At 34.9% G+C, this 12,959-nt stretch overlaps 1 protein-coding gene across 2 annotated transcripts; it reads right to left on the reverse strand.

The window, feature by feature from the left end:
* Positions 1–237: 237 nt before the first annotated feature.
* smtna (smoothelin a) lies at positions 238–11,341 on the reverse strand. Of its 2 annotated transcripts, none has more exons than XM_067434241.1 (8): positions 11,204–11,311; positions 7,977–8,163; positions 7,795–7,870; positions 6,138–6,272; positions 5,979–6,033; positions 5,780–5,897; positions 3,379–3,530; positions 238–2,749 (listed from the first exon to the last, which is right to left on the reverse strand). In XM_067434241.1, the coding sequence occupies exons 2-8, from the start codon at positions 8,091–8,093 to the stop codon at positions 2,599–2,601; spliced, it is 804 nt and encodes a 267-aa protein (XP_067290342.1). In that variant the 5' UTR covers positions 8,094–8,163; positions 11,204–11,311; the 3' UTR covers positions 238–2,598. The 2 variants fall into 2 exon arrangements, with proteins under 2 accessions (XP_067290342.1, XP_067290341.1); XM_067434240.1 differs by having other exon boundaries at positions 241–2,749; positions 7,977–8,105; positions 11,204–11,341.
* Positions 11,342–12,959: the final 1,618 nt, after the last annotated feature.

Raw genomic sequence — 12,959 nt, forward strand, 5'->3', positions numbered from 1 at the left:
TTGCGCACAGATGTCAGTATGAAGCACAGGACCGTTTGCTGAGCCTGGTGTCTATAAAAGCTTTTCTTTGACTAACAAGGAAGTTTTCAGCTCTGAAACTTAGAGGATATTCTTATATTACCATGACCTTTTATATATCAAAAGCTCAAGGGAAAGTTGATTCCTCAATTCATCACCCCTTTAATAAAAATAACTTCTCTGATGACATGTTTGATATATTTTGTGGTAGGCTATTATTTGGTTTATCACCAAAATCCAATAATATATTAATTGTCATTCAATTGTGTGTACGTGTGATAAAGAGAAAAATGCACAGAGAAGAATATCACATTTAATAATACTTGGCAAACAGTTGGTGATGCACTGTGGGAGGAAAATAACACCCATAATTTAATAAAACCAGAACAGTGATTCAGTGACACAAACTGTACTTGTATGATTTAAAGGATTAATTTGCTTCAAAATGAAAATTTCCTAATAATTTACTCCCCCATCTCATCCAAAAGTATTTTTTCTTCAATCAAAAAGAAATAACGTTTATTTAGGAAAACTTTCCAGGATTTTTCTCCACATATTAGACTTCAATGGGAACCAACTGAAGGTCCAAATCATTGCAGTTTCAAAGGACTTCATAGGCTCTGCACGATCCCAGCCGAGGATTAGGGTCTTATCTAGCAAAACCATCAGTCATTTAAAAAACAAAAAAACAATGAAATTATATTGTTTTACAATACGTTATTTATGCATTAAGTAGGGTTGCAAAGGGGCTGAAATATTCTGGTAAATTTCCAGAAACTTTATAACGCTCAACTTCGGTGTTGTGCTTCTTTATGACGTATGATGTCGTCACATCAGAAAGGTTACGTCCATGACATACATGGAAGTATGACCCAGTGTTAAAACAAATGTCCAAAGACTAAATCAAACAGCCTTTACAAAAATAACTACCGGTAGGTAAAACAATGATATCAGACAGTTTTAATGTTGGAGGAGAACATGAGATGGAGTTTTTGCGCTGGGTCTATACTTCCACATACGACACAGATGTGACCTTTCCAATGTGATGACGTCATACGTCGTGAATAAACACAACACCGAAGCATTTTTTAAAGAACATGACTGATCATTTTACTAGAAGACCCTATTCCTCAACTGGAGAGCCTTTGAAGTAGCCTGACAAGCCAGACCCACATCAAGATAAACATTCTCCGTATCCGGTCGGCTAAACTCCGAACACATCGTCCCTTTTTAAGAATGACTTCAGTGCTGTTCTTTTCTCAGAGAAAAGCTTAACTCCAAGTCTTCCAGAGTCGCGGTCAAAGCTGATTCGAAAGACCGCCGTTTGCCCGTTTCTGTGTTTACTAGAAGCACGCAAACGCAGCTCGGCCATCGTCATTATGGCCCCGCCCACCGACTCTATACACGATGTGATTGGCCCGGCAAGAATTTGGCGATTACAGCTCAGAAGGGTATTGAGAGTTGCTAGACGACACTCGCGGGCAGATTAGATTTGCTGCCGCTAGGGTGCGTCTAGATTTCTAGGCTACCTTTGAAGCCCTTCGAAGCCCCAAACTTCATTGATTTGGCCCTTCAACCCATTGGTTGCGATTTAAGTCCTTTATGTGGAGAAAAATCCTGGAATGTTTTCCTCAAAAAAACTTTATTTATTTTCGACTGAGGAAAGAAAGACTTGAACATCTTAGATGAGATGGGGGTGAGTAAATTCACAGAAAATTGTCGTTATGAACTAATCCTTTAAAGCACTAATAATACTTACATAATATTTCATTAAAATTTAATGTTATATTTTTATTGTGCACTTAAGTCATTAGCCATGCAGCAAATAAAGTGTTGAGGCCACTTTAAAAGCACTTAAAAATTACCATTTGGCCTTCTGGAACAAGACTTACAGGCATCTTACAGGCCTCAAGTGCCTGTATATCCCTGAGTGAGAGGTTTTATTGGACCTAATCTCTCTTAGTGCAGTTCTAGGGTCATTTTTTAGTGCCAAGCAAGTGCTAAGTACAATGGACTTCTGATCCTGAGCAAGATGAGAGAAACTGAAAACTATTTAAGATGTCATATTTCACCCTATTAGCAAAAACAACGAAAGAGCCATTTTTTTTTGAGGCTTTATAACTTTGTTGTGCTTTCTGAACTCTTTTATGTAATAGTAAAAGTGCCCCGTCTATTTTTTTAAACAAACAATAAATCTGAGTTAAGTATAATTCTGCATTAGATCTCATGCCCTTATAAGCCTGATGTCTCTGTGCTGGAGCGCATTCAAAACAGGGAGTAGCAGTACCATAAAAAGCCTTCTGCAAATATACACACACACACTTTCACACAATCTGTGAGCATAGACTGAGATTAACGCATGTGTAATCTCACTGGAATGCACTGTTTTAGAGCCCCAGCTGTACCCTAGTGCCGAACGCGCAGGTTATAATCCTCTTCCTCTACATGTGTGTTTATGAAACAGAGAAGAGCATGAGAACATAATAGTCTGATCTAAGATAAAAGCTGCAGGTCAGGTCACGTGTGCTATGCCTTTCGTGGCCCTTTGGTCGTTTACAGTGAAAATGCTCAAAAATGTTTCTATGGCATCTTCTTTTTAGTCTTGACGAGGCCTTTCTCTACTAGGCAGCGGTAGAACTCCTGGATATACGTATACACACACTTCCAGTCGGGCTCTCGCATCCGCATCAAGTCGTCCACGTCCAGCAGAGGAGCACAGTCAGCTAGTCTCCTACACACACGCATAAAGAAAATGAAGCCTATTTTAAGACCATTATGATCTTTAAAAATATTATTTTCATGACTTAAGTACATTTTCCCTGCAAAATACCTACACTGTAAAAAGTATTAAAAAAAATCAGGTCTCCAATTGAAAATGTTCTAGTGACTGATCACATCTACATTTTTCAGTTGGCCAAATTTAATTTCTGTGAATTGATGCAATTTAATTCACAGAAATTAAATTTGGCCAACTGAAAAATTTAGATGTGAATCATGTGATCAGTCACTATTTTTTTTACACTGTAAATTTTTTTATTTTTGTGTTATTTAAATTATACAATTATAAATACAATTGTTGTGCTGTCTTTAATTTAGGCTGATTTTAATTGAAAAAAAGTAAGTATAATAATATAACTTAATTATAATTGAAAATTAATTGTACTTAAATTATATTAATATATTAAATAATGAAACTATCGTTTATATTAGGAAATTATAATAAATTAAGTAACTATTATATTTTGTTTATTAAAATATTTTATATGATGATTAAAAAAAATATATTTTCTGGTGAAATATGACCCAGACATTTCTTCATCAGACGCAAATGAGGATGCAATAAATGGTGTCAAGTCTTACTCTGCAGTCTTGAATGCCTTCTCAAAGTTGGCCCTGCGATCATAGGGGTCGAGAGTGCAATATTCAAAGCCCTCAGGGAAGAACCTGTGCACCAGGGCACAAAACGCCAGACCGTCTGCCCAGCTAGAGGAGAAATTTTGGATGTTCACACCCTAAACATAGAAACAAGTATAAGGGTTTGAGTTAAAAAAAAGTCAAGAATAATACGTTTGTGCTGTCAATTGATCAAAAATGCATTAATCACATTTTTTCTGTAATTGATTTTTTATAGTAATCTTTTCACCGTTACTTTCCAAATTAATGTAGAGGCAACTTAAAGAGACAGCTTAAAAAGGTTTTATATATATATATATATATATATATATATATATATATATATATATATATATATATATATATATATATATATATATATATATATATATATATATATATATATATATATATTATTTTTGCTGTAATGGCATATTTTATGAATGAAAGTCAGTATCACTGTATCACTATTGATGTCTATTAGATTTTTTTTTTTTTACATTAATGATAGACCGTCAATATAACAGTATAATCAAAAGCTATATCAATTTCAATATTTATTAGGCCTAAAAACAACTTTTAATTTAAGTGAACTTAAAACACATTATAATAAATGTACTCTCTGAAAACATTTTCTTTCTTTTTTTTTAATTGTACTTTTTAAGATACAAGTATCCGTCACTGGGTTGGTGACCTTAAGGGTAAATTTTTGTATCTCTAAGTAGAGGAAAACAATGGTATAATTGTACTCTAAGGACCATTTGTGTACCTTCACAGGTATTAGTTTTGTTCCCCAATAAACAAAATTGTACCTCCACTGTAACTTTTGTCTTAACAGGTAAGATATATACAGAAATTAATTAAAGATCAAAAAGTGTACACTGCATAAATATTCAAATATAGATTAATCCTTATTAAAGTTACAATTTTCTGTTACCTTTTGTTTTTTGATTAACATTAATGGCAGATATCACAGTAACTGCTGTGGGCTGCTGATTAGGCTGCTGTGACTTTATGATCTCCTGCTGCCGAACATGACGAGGATCTGACGCTCTGTCGTGTGCATCTCATTTTGTCACAAGTTCATTTAAGGCATTATTTAACTTATTGACTGCTCTTATGAGAATAATCAACAAAATGGCCATTTTTGCATAATTTGGTGTTGTTGTTTATTCAAGCCTGAAATAGAACTCAATTTTCAGGACATTCACAGACAGCACTTTCTCTTTGTCTTGTTGCGCTTTAAAAATGGTTTTAAAGCATTTGCATAAAAAAGAGTGCGATCATATAATGTAAAGCTAGCCCAAGAATGACAGAAAAAAAGATGCTTCGTTTATTGCGTTAAATATTTTTAATGCGATAAACTGAAAAAATGAATCACATGCATTCACGCGTTAATCTTGACAGCGGTGAGAAAACAGCAGTTAAGAAAGCATCTGATTATAGTGATGTGGATGTTTGCACGAGCTCTGCTATTCAGCACTCCAGTCATGTCACGTCACATTTATTTATATAGCTCTTTAAACAATTTTTTTGCTTTAAAGAAAGCAGCTTTATAGTATTAAACATGAAAAAATTGCATCAGTGTCTCTTTCGTTTATGTTTTGTTTAGAGTTACAAATTCAGTTTCTACCATAAATCAGCTCTTTAGTGTGTTTTTTGTTTTGTTTTTTACTCGCGAATGACTTTGACAGACTAAACAATGAAGCGGAGATGACTTCCATGTCAAAAAAGGTGATGCCTCAATCACCACGGCCCAATGGTAGTTCTAAGGTGTTTACCAGCCAGAGCAAAGTTTTCCGGAAAGTTTGCTTTGGCAAGCTGTTTTGAACTCCCATATTTAATTACAAATGAACTTTGCTTTGGCCTCATTTTGCTTGATTTTGATTTATTTTTCCACTACTCTTCGCATTGTAATAAAGCAAATAAAAAGATATATTCTTTATACATTAAGCATTTGTTATAAAACAGTTTATGCAGATTAAGATTTTAATTTTAGGAATATTTAAATAACAAAGAATTACAGTATTTCGGGCTGTAATACAGTAAAAAGGAATCATCATTAAGCATAATTTCATTAAGCATAATATGGAATTTTAAAAAGCAGGAAACATTACAGTAATGAGAATGAGAGGGAAAATGTGCTTAATTGTCATAAAAATAATATCAAAATGCAAAAAAATCTTAGTGGTCCTAAAAATAGGTTTGATTTTCTTTATGTTAAATACAGTTTCTTTCTTTTGTTATATTTTGGGATGAAATATGATCTGGACATGTTTCCATGACATTCACTGAGGGAGGCTAGCAGAGCCAGAGAAATGTAGCAAATAAGAAACTGTTTGATCTTATTTGTTCTCTTCAGGACCACCTCATATGGTTCAGTCTTGACCCGACACCAGTCCAGCAGCATCTGTTTGACATCTTTGGTGTTTGGGCCCCCGACTGCCGAGCCGCCTGGCACTTTAACCCTGGCCACATGGGCAGGACTTTAGGAGGAAAAATAAAACAATCAGATGATGGGATTCCACCCATGCTGTCAATTTGTCAGACCTCTACGAAAGACTCACCTGCTCACAGTTTTTGGAGAGGTTGGTGTTGAAAATGTTTTTCCTTGAGCTGTCTCTGTACCGAAATGAAGTAAAGAGAGTAGAGGTTATCAAAGCCTTGCAGTTAGAACCGCAGTGAAAGCACATAGTGTTCAGATCCTCAAAACCGAGGATACTCACTGTGTGCACTGTACTGAGCACCACTTGGGCTATTAGTGGCTTTCTGGTCCTTGTTCATTCCAGCAGCTGTCTTGCCTCCGCCACCCTGCTGACGCAAGTTCCCCATTCGGGCTGCCCGCTCGATATCACGGCGCTCTTAGAGAAAGAGGCAAGTAGAGACGAAAAGAGAAGAGGATGTTTTTCACTCAAAAAAACAAAACAATAAACCAAACAACGAGTTTTTAATTCTGAATAGAAGTTAAACAAATGTTTATGTTACTTTCTGTGTTTTTTTGTAATGACTCTTAAAGGTGGAATCTTATGAAAACTATAAAGAACACACTACAGTTTAAAAAGAAATGAATAATTAAGTGACATTTATAATGTTACAAAAGATTTCTACTGCAAATAGAAAAAAAAAAACTTTCATAATTAATAATAATAAATGTTTCTTGAGCAGGAAATCAGCACATCAGAAGGATTTGTAAAGGATCATGTGACTGAAGACTGGCGTAATGATGCTGAAAACAGCTTTGATCACAGGTATATAAATATATTCAAATTTTTAACATTTTTAATAATAATATTTAACAATTTTACAATTGTTTTTACTGTATATTTAATAAATACAGCCTTGTTGAACATAAGAGACTTCTTTCAAAAACAAAAACAAAAAATTTGACTTGAAAGGTAGTGTTTATAATATTTACATATACACACATTATTATATAAATAAGAAAAAAAATGTAAGATGATATTTGTTACTGTCTTTAACTCATGTTTTTAATGCCAATTTTAATTTCAAATGTTTTGTATTACAGTCTGTTTTAACAGTATCATAATGCTGATAATAATGAACATGATATTGATAATGAGATAAAGATAATGAGACTCCAATGAGAATTAACACTGCGAATGATAAGATTACTCAAAAATAAAATGTCTTGATTTATTATTGTAATGAGAATGAATAATAAAAACCCACATTTTTTATTTTGATGACAATTTATCACATTTCCATCCAAAATTGTCATTATTGTAATGCACAAATAAAAAAATCATTAATGCAATGAGAATTACTTTGTCCAGATCCTTTCTCCCCACTTACAATTAAGCATGAATACTAAAGACATTAGCACAAAACATGAATAATGCTTACAATAATCCCACAAAAAACTGTAAATATGCTTAATTTTCTTAATTTCCCTTTTGACTTTGGACTAAATTGTGATCCAGATTCTTGACAAGTTTTGAGATTCACCAAAAAGCATGTCGGGAATAACATTAGACTGAAAGGTATGGTTCACTTTAAAATGATAATTCAGTCATCCTTTACTCACCCTCAAGTTGTTTCTAACCTGTATGAATTTCTTTCTTCAGCTCAACACAAGGGAAGATTTTTTTTTTAACAGTTAACTGGAACCATTGACTTCCATAGTATTTTTTTTTTTCTACTATGGAAGTCAATGGCTCCAGTTAACTGTTTGGTTACTGACATTCTTCAAAATATCTTCCCTTGTGTTCAGCTGAAGAAAGAAATTCATACAGGTTTGAAACAACTTGAGGGTGAGTAAAGGATGACAGAATGTTCATTTAAAAGTGAACTATCCCTTTAACAGAAAATGTTTGAGCCATATATATTGAATATGTGACATTAGGGACATGACCCAGCCCTCACCCCTCTTTTTCTTGAGCAGTTCTCTCATGGCAGTCCGGATCCTTTTTCTCTCCTCGAAATCCACTGCCTTATCTAGCTATTACATGAAGTAAACAGAAGGGAAACACACTTTTCTAAATATGGTCAAGACAAACCATGATAACAAGCCCGCTCCGCTTGTAGCGCCTATAGTTGCCTCTTACCATATTACTGAGGATCTCTTCATCCTCTATAGCTGCCAGCTGTTCGACTGTCAGTGGACCCGTCATATCAGGTTGCTCTTTGGTACCTTCCTCTAATGTTCCCTTCTCACCCTCCATCTTTAGTGACAGCTGGGACAGAAGGAGGAACAGGAGGTGTTGATGGAGCCAGGTTACGAGATGTGTAAATCTCCATGTGTGCGTGGGAATGAGGGAGAACGTTTATAGAAATGAAAAAAGGGAGAGATAATCTAACTGAAAGCTTTGTGTGAGAACTTCTAGTACAGAGATATTTTAAGACACATCAAGATGTTAGTAAGCTAGTCTAAACGCTGATACAACGTCATAGCCAAAGTATTGGTATTAATAAAAAATATTAAACGTAATTGTTTTTTCACAGATTAAATGTCAAGCTGCTTCTAGCCACACATAATGATAAATGTGTGCATCTATGTACGGAAAAAAGACACTCGAACGACAACAATCCAAATATTCATCTCAAAGTAAACAGAAACCATGTTGGTTGGCACTGACATTAACCATGCAGTAGCTTAGGATGTGTCCCGCACCGTCTGCCCATAGTCCTGTAAACCAACTGTGGCTCAAACACAAACAAAGACATCTCTGGAATAACATGTGCTTTATGATGGAGAATATTTACAAGGATGAACATTCTGTCATCGTCATGTCATTCCAAACTTGTATGACATTCTTTTAGGGATGCACCAATACCACTTTTCCAGAACAAGTCTGATACGATACTTTAATTCGTAGTACTTGCCGATACAGAGTACCAATACTTGTATTTTCATTTGAATTTTTCATTTTTAAAAATGGGAGAAACCAAAAGAATATGTATCAAATTATAGATCACATATTTTCATGCCTAATTATGCCTGTTAAAATGTATTGTAGAAGCTACTGTTACTTTTTTTTAATTTAAAGGGTCACCTGAAAATGAATTTCTGTCATTAATTACTCACTCTCAAGATATTTTTGATGAAATCCGAGAGCTCTCTGACCCCTCCATAGATAGCAATTTAATTTACACTTTCAAGGTCCAGAAAGGAAATAAACCATCATTAAAATAGTCCCTGTGACTACAGTGATTCAACCTTAATTTTATGAAGCCACAAGAACACTTTTTTTGCATAAAAATCAAACAAAATAACTCTATTCAATAATTTCTTCTAGCCTATGTCAGACTCGAATGCTGTGCTTGGACAGAGTCACACAGTTGTGTTCCAAAGATGAACGAAGGTCTTACGGGCATGAGGGTGAGTAACTTATGACAGAATTTTCATTTTTGGGTAAACTAACCCTTTAATAGTCTCTCAGTTCATTGTTGTTAGATCAACATTAAAGGTGTCATGAACTGGCTTTTTAATTTTTTTTATACTGTTGTCTGAGATCAACTAATAATGTTAGTGTAGTTTTTACATTCAAAACATCATAACTAATAAGTAATAAGCTATTTCTACACTGGTTTTGAGGCTCTCTCCAAAACGCTGGGTTTTGAGGGGTGTGAAGCACTGGAGACTTGGATATTTAATGAGCTTCAGCTCTACTGTCTTCTATGCCCCAGTGTCAGTTCACGTGAGGGAGAGATTATTTTAAAAGCGACAACTGCAACTTGTCTTTATTAAACAAACATAATGAATTATTTCTCATCCACCCACGATTGTATTACATGGGCCACACCCGTACGATCGGTCGATATAAGCGCGAACCGCGCGCACGCTCACACACACACGTGCACGCCCAGATCAAGAAAGAATTTCTGGGCCTCTGTTTTGGTAGCCCATCTGGTACAGCCCTGGGACTTGTACTATTACATATAAAAAGTACTTTTTACTCATAAGTTTGTTGCACCATTCCTGTCGGATCCAATATAGAAGGCACAACATTGTGTCTGCAAATCCAGCACCTGAGACTTGTTTACAATCGATTCCCTAGTGAAATGAACCAAACACACAAACACATGTCTTCCCCATGTGAGCTGGAACTTCATTAAAAATAAATGAAGTATCAAACATTCCTAATATTATGATTTCCGGACAATCTGTGCTTGGCACTTCTGCCAATAAAAATACATTAAACTACATTTGGCCATCTAACCAATCTAAGACAGCGGTGTGGAATAAAGGTAAATGAAATATAAGAAAAATACGGCGTTTAAAAAAAGAAAAAGTATTAAGACGTTATACGCGCCCCATAAACAACCAAGCCTAGAAAAAAAAAACACGGAACCACCCCTTTAACTACCTCTTTAAGAAAAAAAAACTTGTATAAATGCCACTGCATTAGATAAAAATATCAAGTGGCATTTATTTTAAAGAAAGATAGTACATGTACACTTAAGCAAAAAAGAGTAGATTTTAATGTTATAACAATGGATATACTGTTTAAAATTAAGTATTTGGATATATTTTTCTCGTCTGTGGAGCCCTCTAAGAACAAAAATGAGAATGCTTTTTAAACTCTGCATTTTCATCAGTTATTCTCTCAGAATAACTGCATTCCCCCAAGAAACTTTGCGTTCACTCCCAAAAGCTTAAACAATGTTTTCCTTCAACCTCGTATTATTTCTGTTTGCTCGCAAATGTTTTGTGTTTCGCTGAGATATTCAGTCACAAAAATTCTATGCTCATAAAAGCATTGAATATATATAGTTTTTTGAAAAAGTTGAATGCAAAGTTTTGTGAGTAAATGCTAAGTTTCTGGGTGGAACACAAAAGCTGGTTAAACTTTGTTTCGATGGCCCACTTCACCCCTATCACCATTCAGTGAATTAAGTTCACAGTCAATGTAAATGTGTGGTTATTTTGCTAGGAGTTTGTTGACCAGTTAATTAAACGTCAATGCAAAAAATGGCTCAGAGTCCTGATAAAAAACCTGGCGGCATTTGAGTCGGGTGCCTCAAGTGTCCAGATGCTGTCTGATGCTGCTGTATATTAGCATGTGTTGGAATTATGTGTGGGCTGAAGTTAGCAGAATGGGTAATGTTTCCGGATGCCATAATAAAGTTTTACCCTAATAACACATAATGATGTTGGCAGAATTTATATAACCGCTCAATAACAATTTGCTCTTACACTGGTGTAATAGCTGTTATGTAATCACACAATCATTGCAATGGAAAATAAATGCAAATTTATCAGTAAAACAACAAAAAGTCAAAGTTCTCATAAAATCTTGCAAAAAATAAGAAATATAAAGATGAAGCTCACCAATCTCTGTCCAGAGGAAAGGTCTCGCGGTCTGCTCTAGAAAGGTCACATATACTCAACTCAACTCTGATGCTGGAGTGAGTGAGTTTTTCAGAGCCACCGTGAGGCCACTCCCACCCCGACCCTCATCACCCTCTTCTGAAGGGACCAGGAAAAAATGTGGAATCATTAGAATATATATTGACATATTTTGGCACTGCTTCTCTTGATCTTTCCCTACTGTCAGCTTTGGCGTATCTACTACTAAAGAGATAACAATGAATCATCTTTTAATCTAAACACTCACTAAAAAAGTGGTATCAGGGTTTTTATATGTTTACAAAAAAGAGGAAAGAAAACATTGAGATAAATGGTGCTCACCCAGCATGCTTTGTGTTGACAGTGATTGCATAAGCAGGTGGCCTGGCTCTACGCAGAACTAAACAGTGAATGATTGGACAGACGGAGAACACTACCTTTTTAAGGCATAACAAGAATGATGTTGCCTAGCAGCGGCTCCATGTTGACACAGGTCAGACACATCCTTTTCCCCTCTGCAGACGTAAACACACTTGTCGCAGTGTTTATCTGTAAAAGCTGAGACTAGAAATGTCACTGGCACATGCACATTTTCACACTCACACCATTACAGTATGATGGAGGCGTTCTAGGTGTTTAATGAAGGAGTTTTTGGCTCCACCTTGTGGTGGCTGACGGTTATCATAATCATTTGCTGGCAGACGTGAGCTAGCATGACACATGGAAACTGTGAGGGTGAAAGAAACCTTGACTTGGACTGGGTATCCAGTGAGTCACTTACTAATGTGGCATAATAATTATACAAAAGCTCCAGTTGTAGTGACAACGTCATACAAAGGTACTTATGTTACGCTTCATAACGTTCAACATGGAGAAAATGCTAGTTTTGTTAAACTGACAACCATGTTGGTAGGGTAATATGGTTACAAAGGTCATTTTTATGTGTTTTATCATCATCTAGGTGAAAATACAAGTTTAGCTTATTCGCCAGGATTTGTGACCTTGTTAGTTTTACCTCAAAAAAGAAAAATAGTATCTGTGCTACTTTTCTTTAAATACACAGATTCAGATTCAGATTATTTTATTTAATGCAATGTGAGCATTCAAAGCTATTTTCATGGCAAAAATACAAATATATGATATTTGTATTTTTGTAGTTGAATTTTTGCCATGAAAATAGCTATATTTTTATAAATACAATAAAAAACAAAACAGCAAGTCATATTATACAAGATGTTTTAAATTAACATATGATAAAAAATCCAAAACCTTTTTTAGGCATAATCTCATTAAATACGTCCTTAAGTGAAGTAACTTCATAAAAGAGCATTCTGCTTGTAATAATTCCAGGACAATCCTATAAAATATGTTTAACAGATAAAGGAATTTTACAAAACATGCATAAAATTGGGTCTTCACCCTTAAGCAAAAAAGCATGGGTCAAACTTATGTGACCCATACGACATCTGGTATAAACCACTTGATCAAGTCTAGTTTTAAAATTTTGAAAAAATCTGTTTGTAATTTCTGGATGAATTCCATACAATTTGTTAGTCTTGTACTTATTCCACTCTTCTTGCCACTTATTTAAAATATATCGATTAATAATCGGTCTGATGTCTGAAGGAGGAATTTTTCCGGAAAGACTCGGTACAGCCCATATTTCTTTTATAAATATAATAAAACTAAAGACTTTTCGGAGATATGAAGGATGCAATACTACTCTATAGGTACTCAA

This window comes from Pseudorasbora parva, chromosome 23 (genome assembly GCF_024679245.1).
Source record: "Pseudorasbora parva isolate DD20220531a chromosome 23, ASM2467924v1, whole genome shotgun sequence".
NCBI lineage: Eukaryota > Metazoa > Chordata > Actinopteri > Cypriniformes > Gobionidae > Pseudorasbora > Pseudorasbora parva.

Bases quoted from the DNA above. Each gene is read 5' to 3' on its own strand.
- smtna (XM_067434241.1), bottom strand. From the start codon at position 8,093: ATGGAGGGTGAGAAGGGAACATTAGAGGAAGGTACCAAAGAGCAACCT. The intron at 6,273-7,794 runs GTGAGGGCTGGG...TCTTTCTCTAAG, and splicing joins ACTGCTCAAGAAAAAGAGGG to AGCGCCGTGATATCGAGCGG. The intron at 6,034-6,137 runs GTGAGTATCCTC...ATTTCGGTACAG, and splicing joins TGCTCAGTACAGTGCACACA to AGACAGCTCAAGGAAAAACA.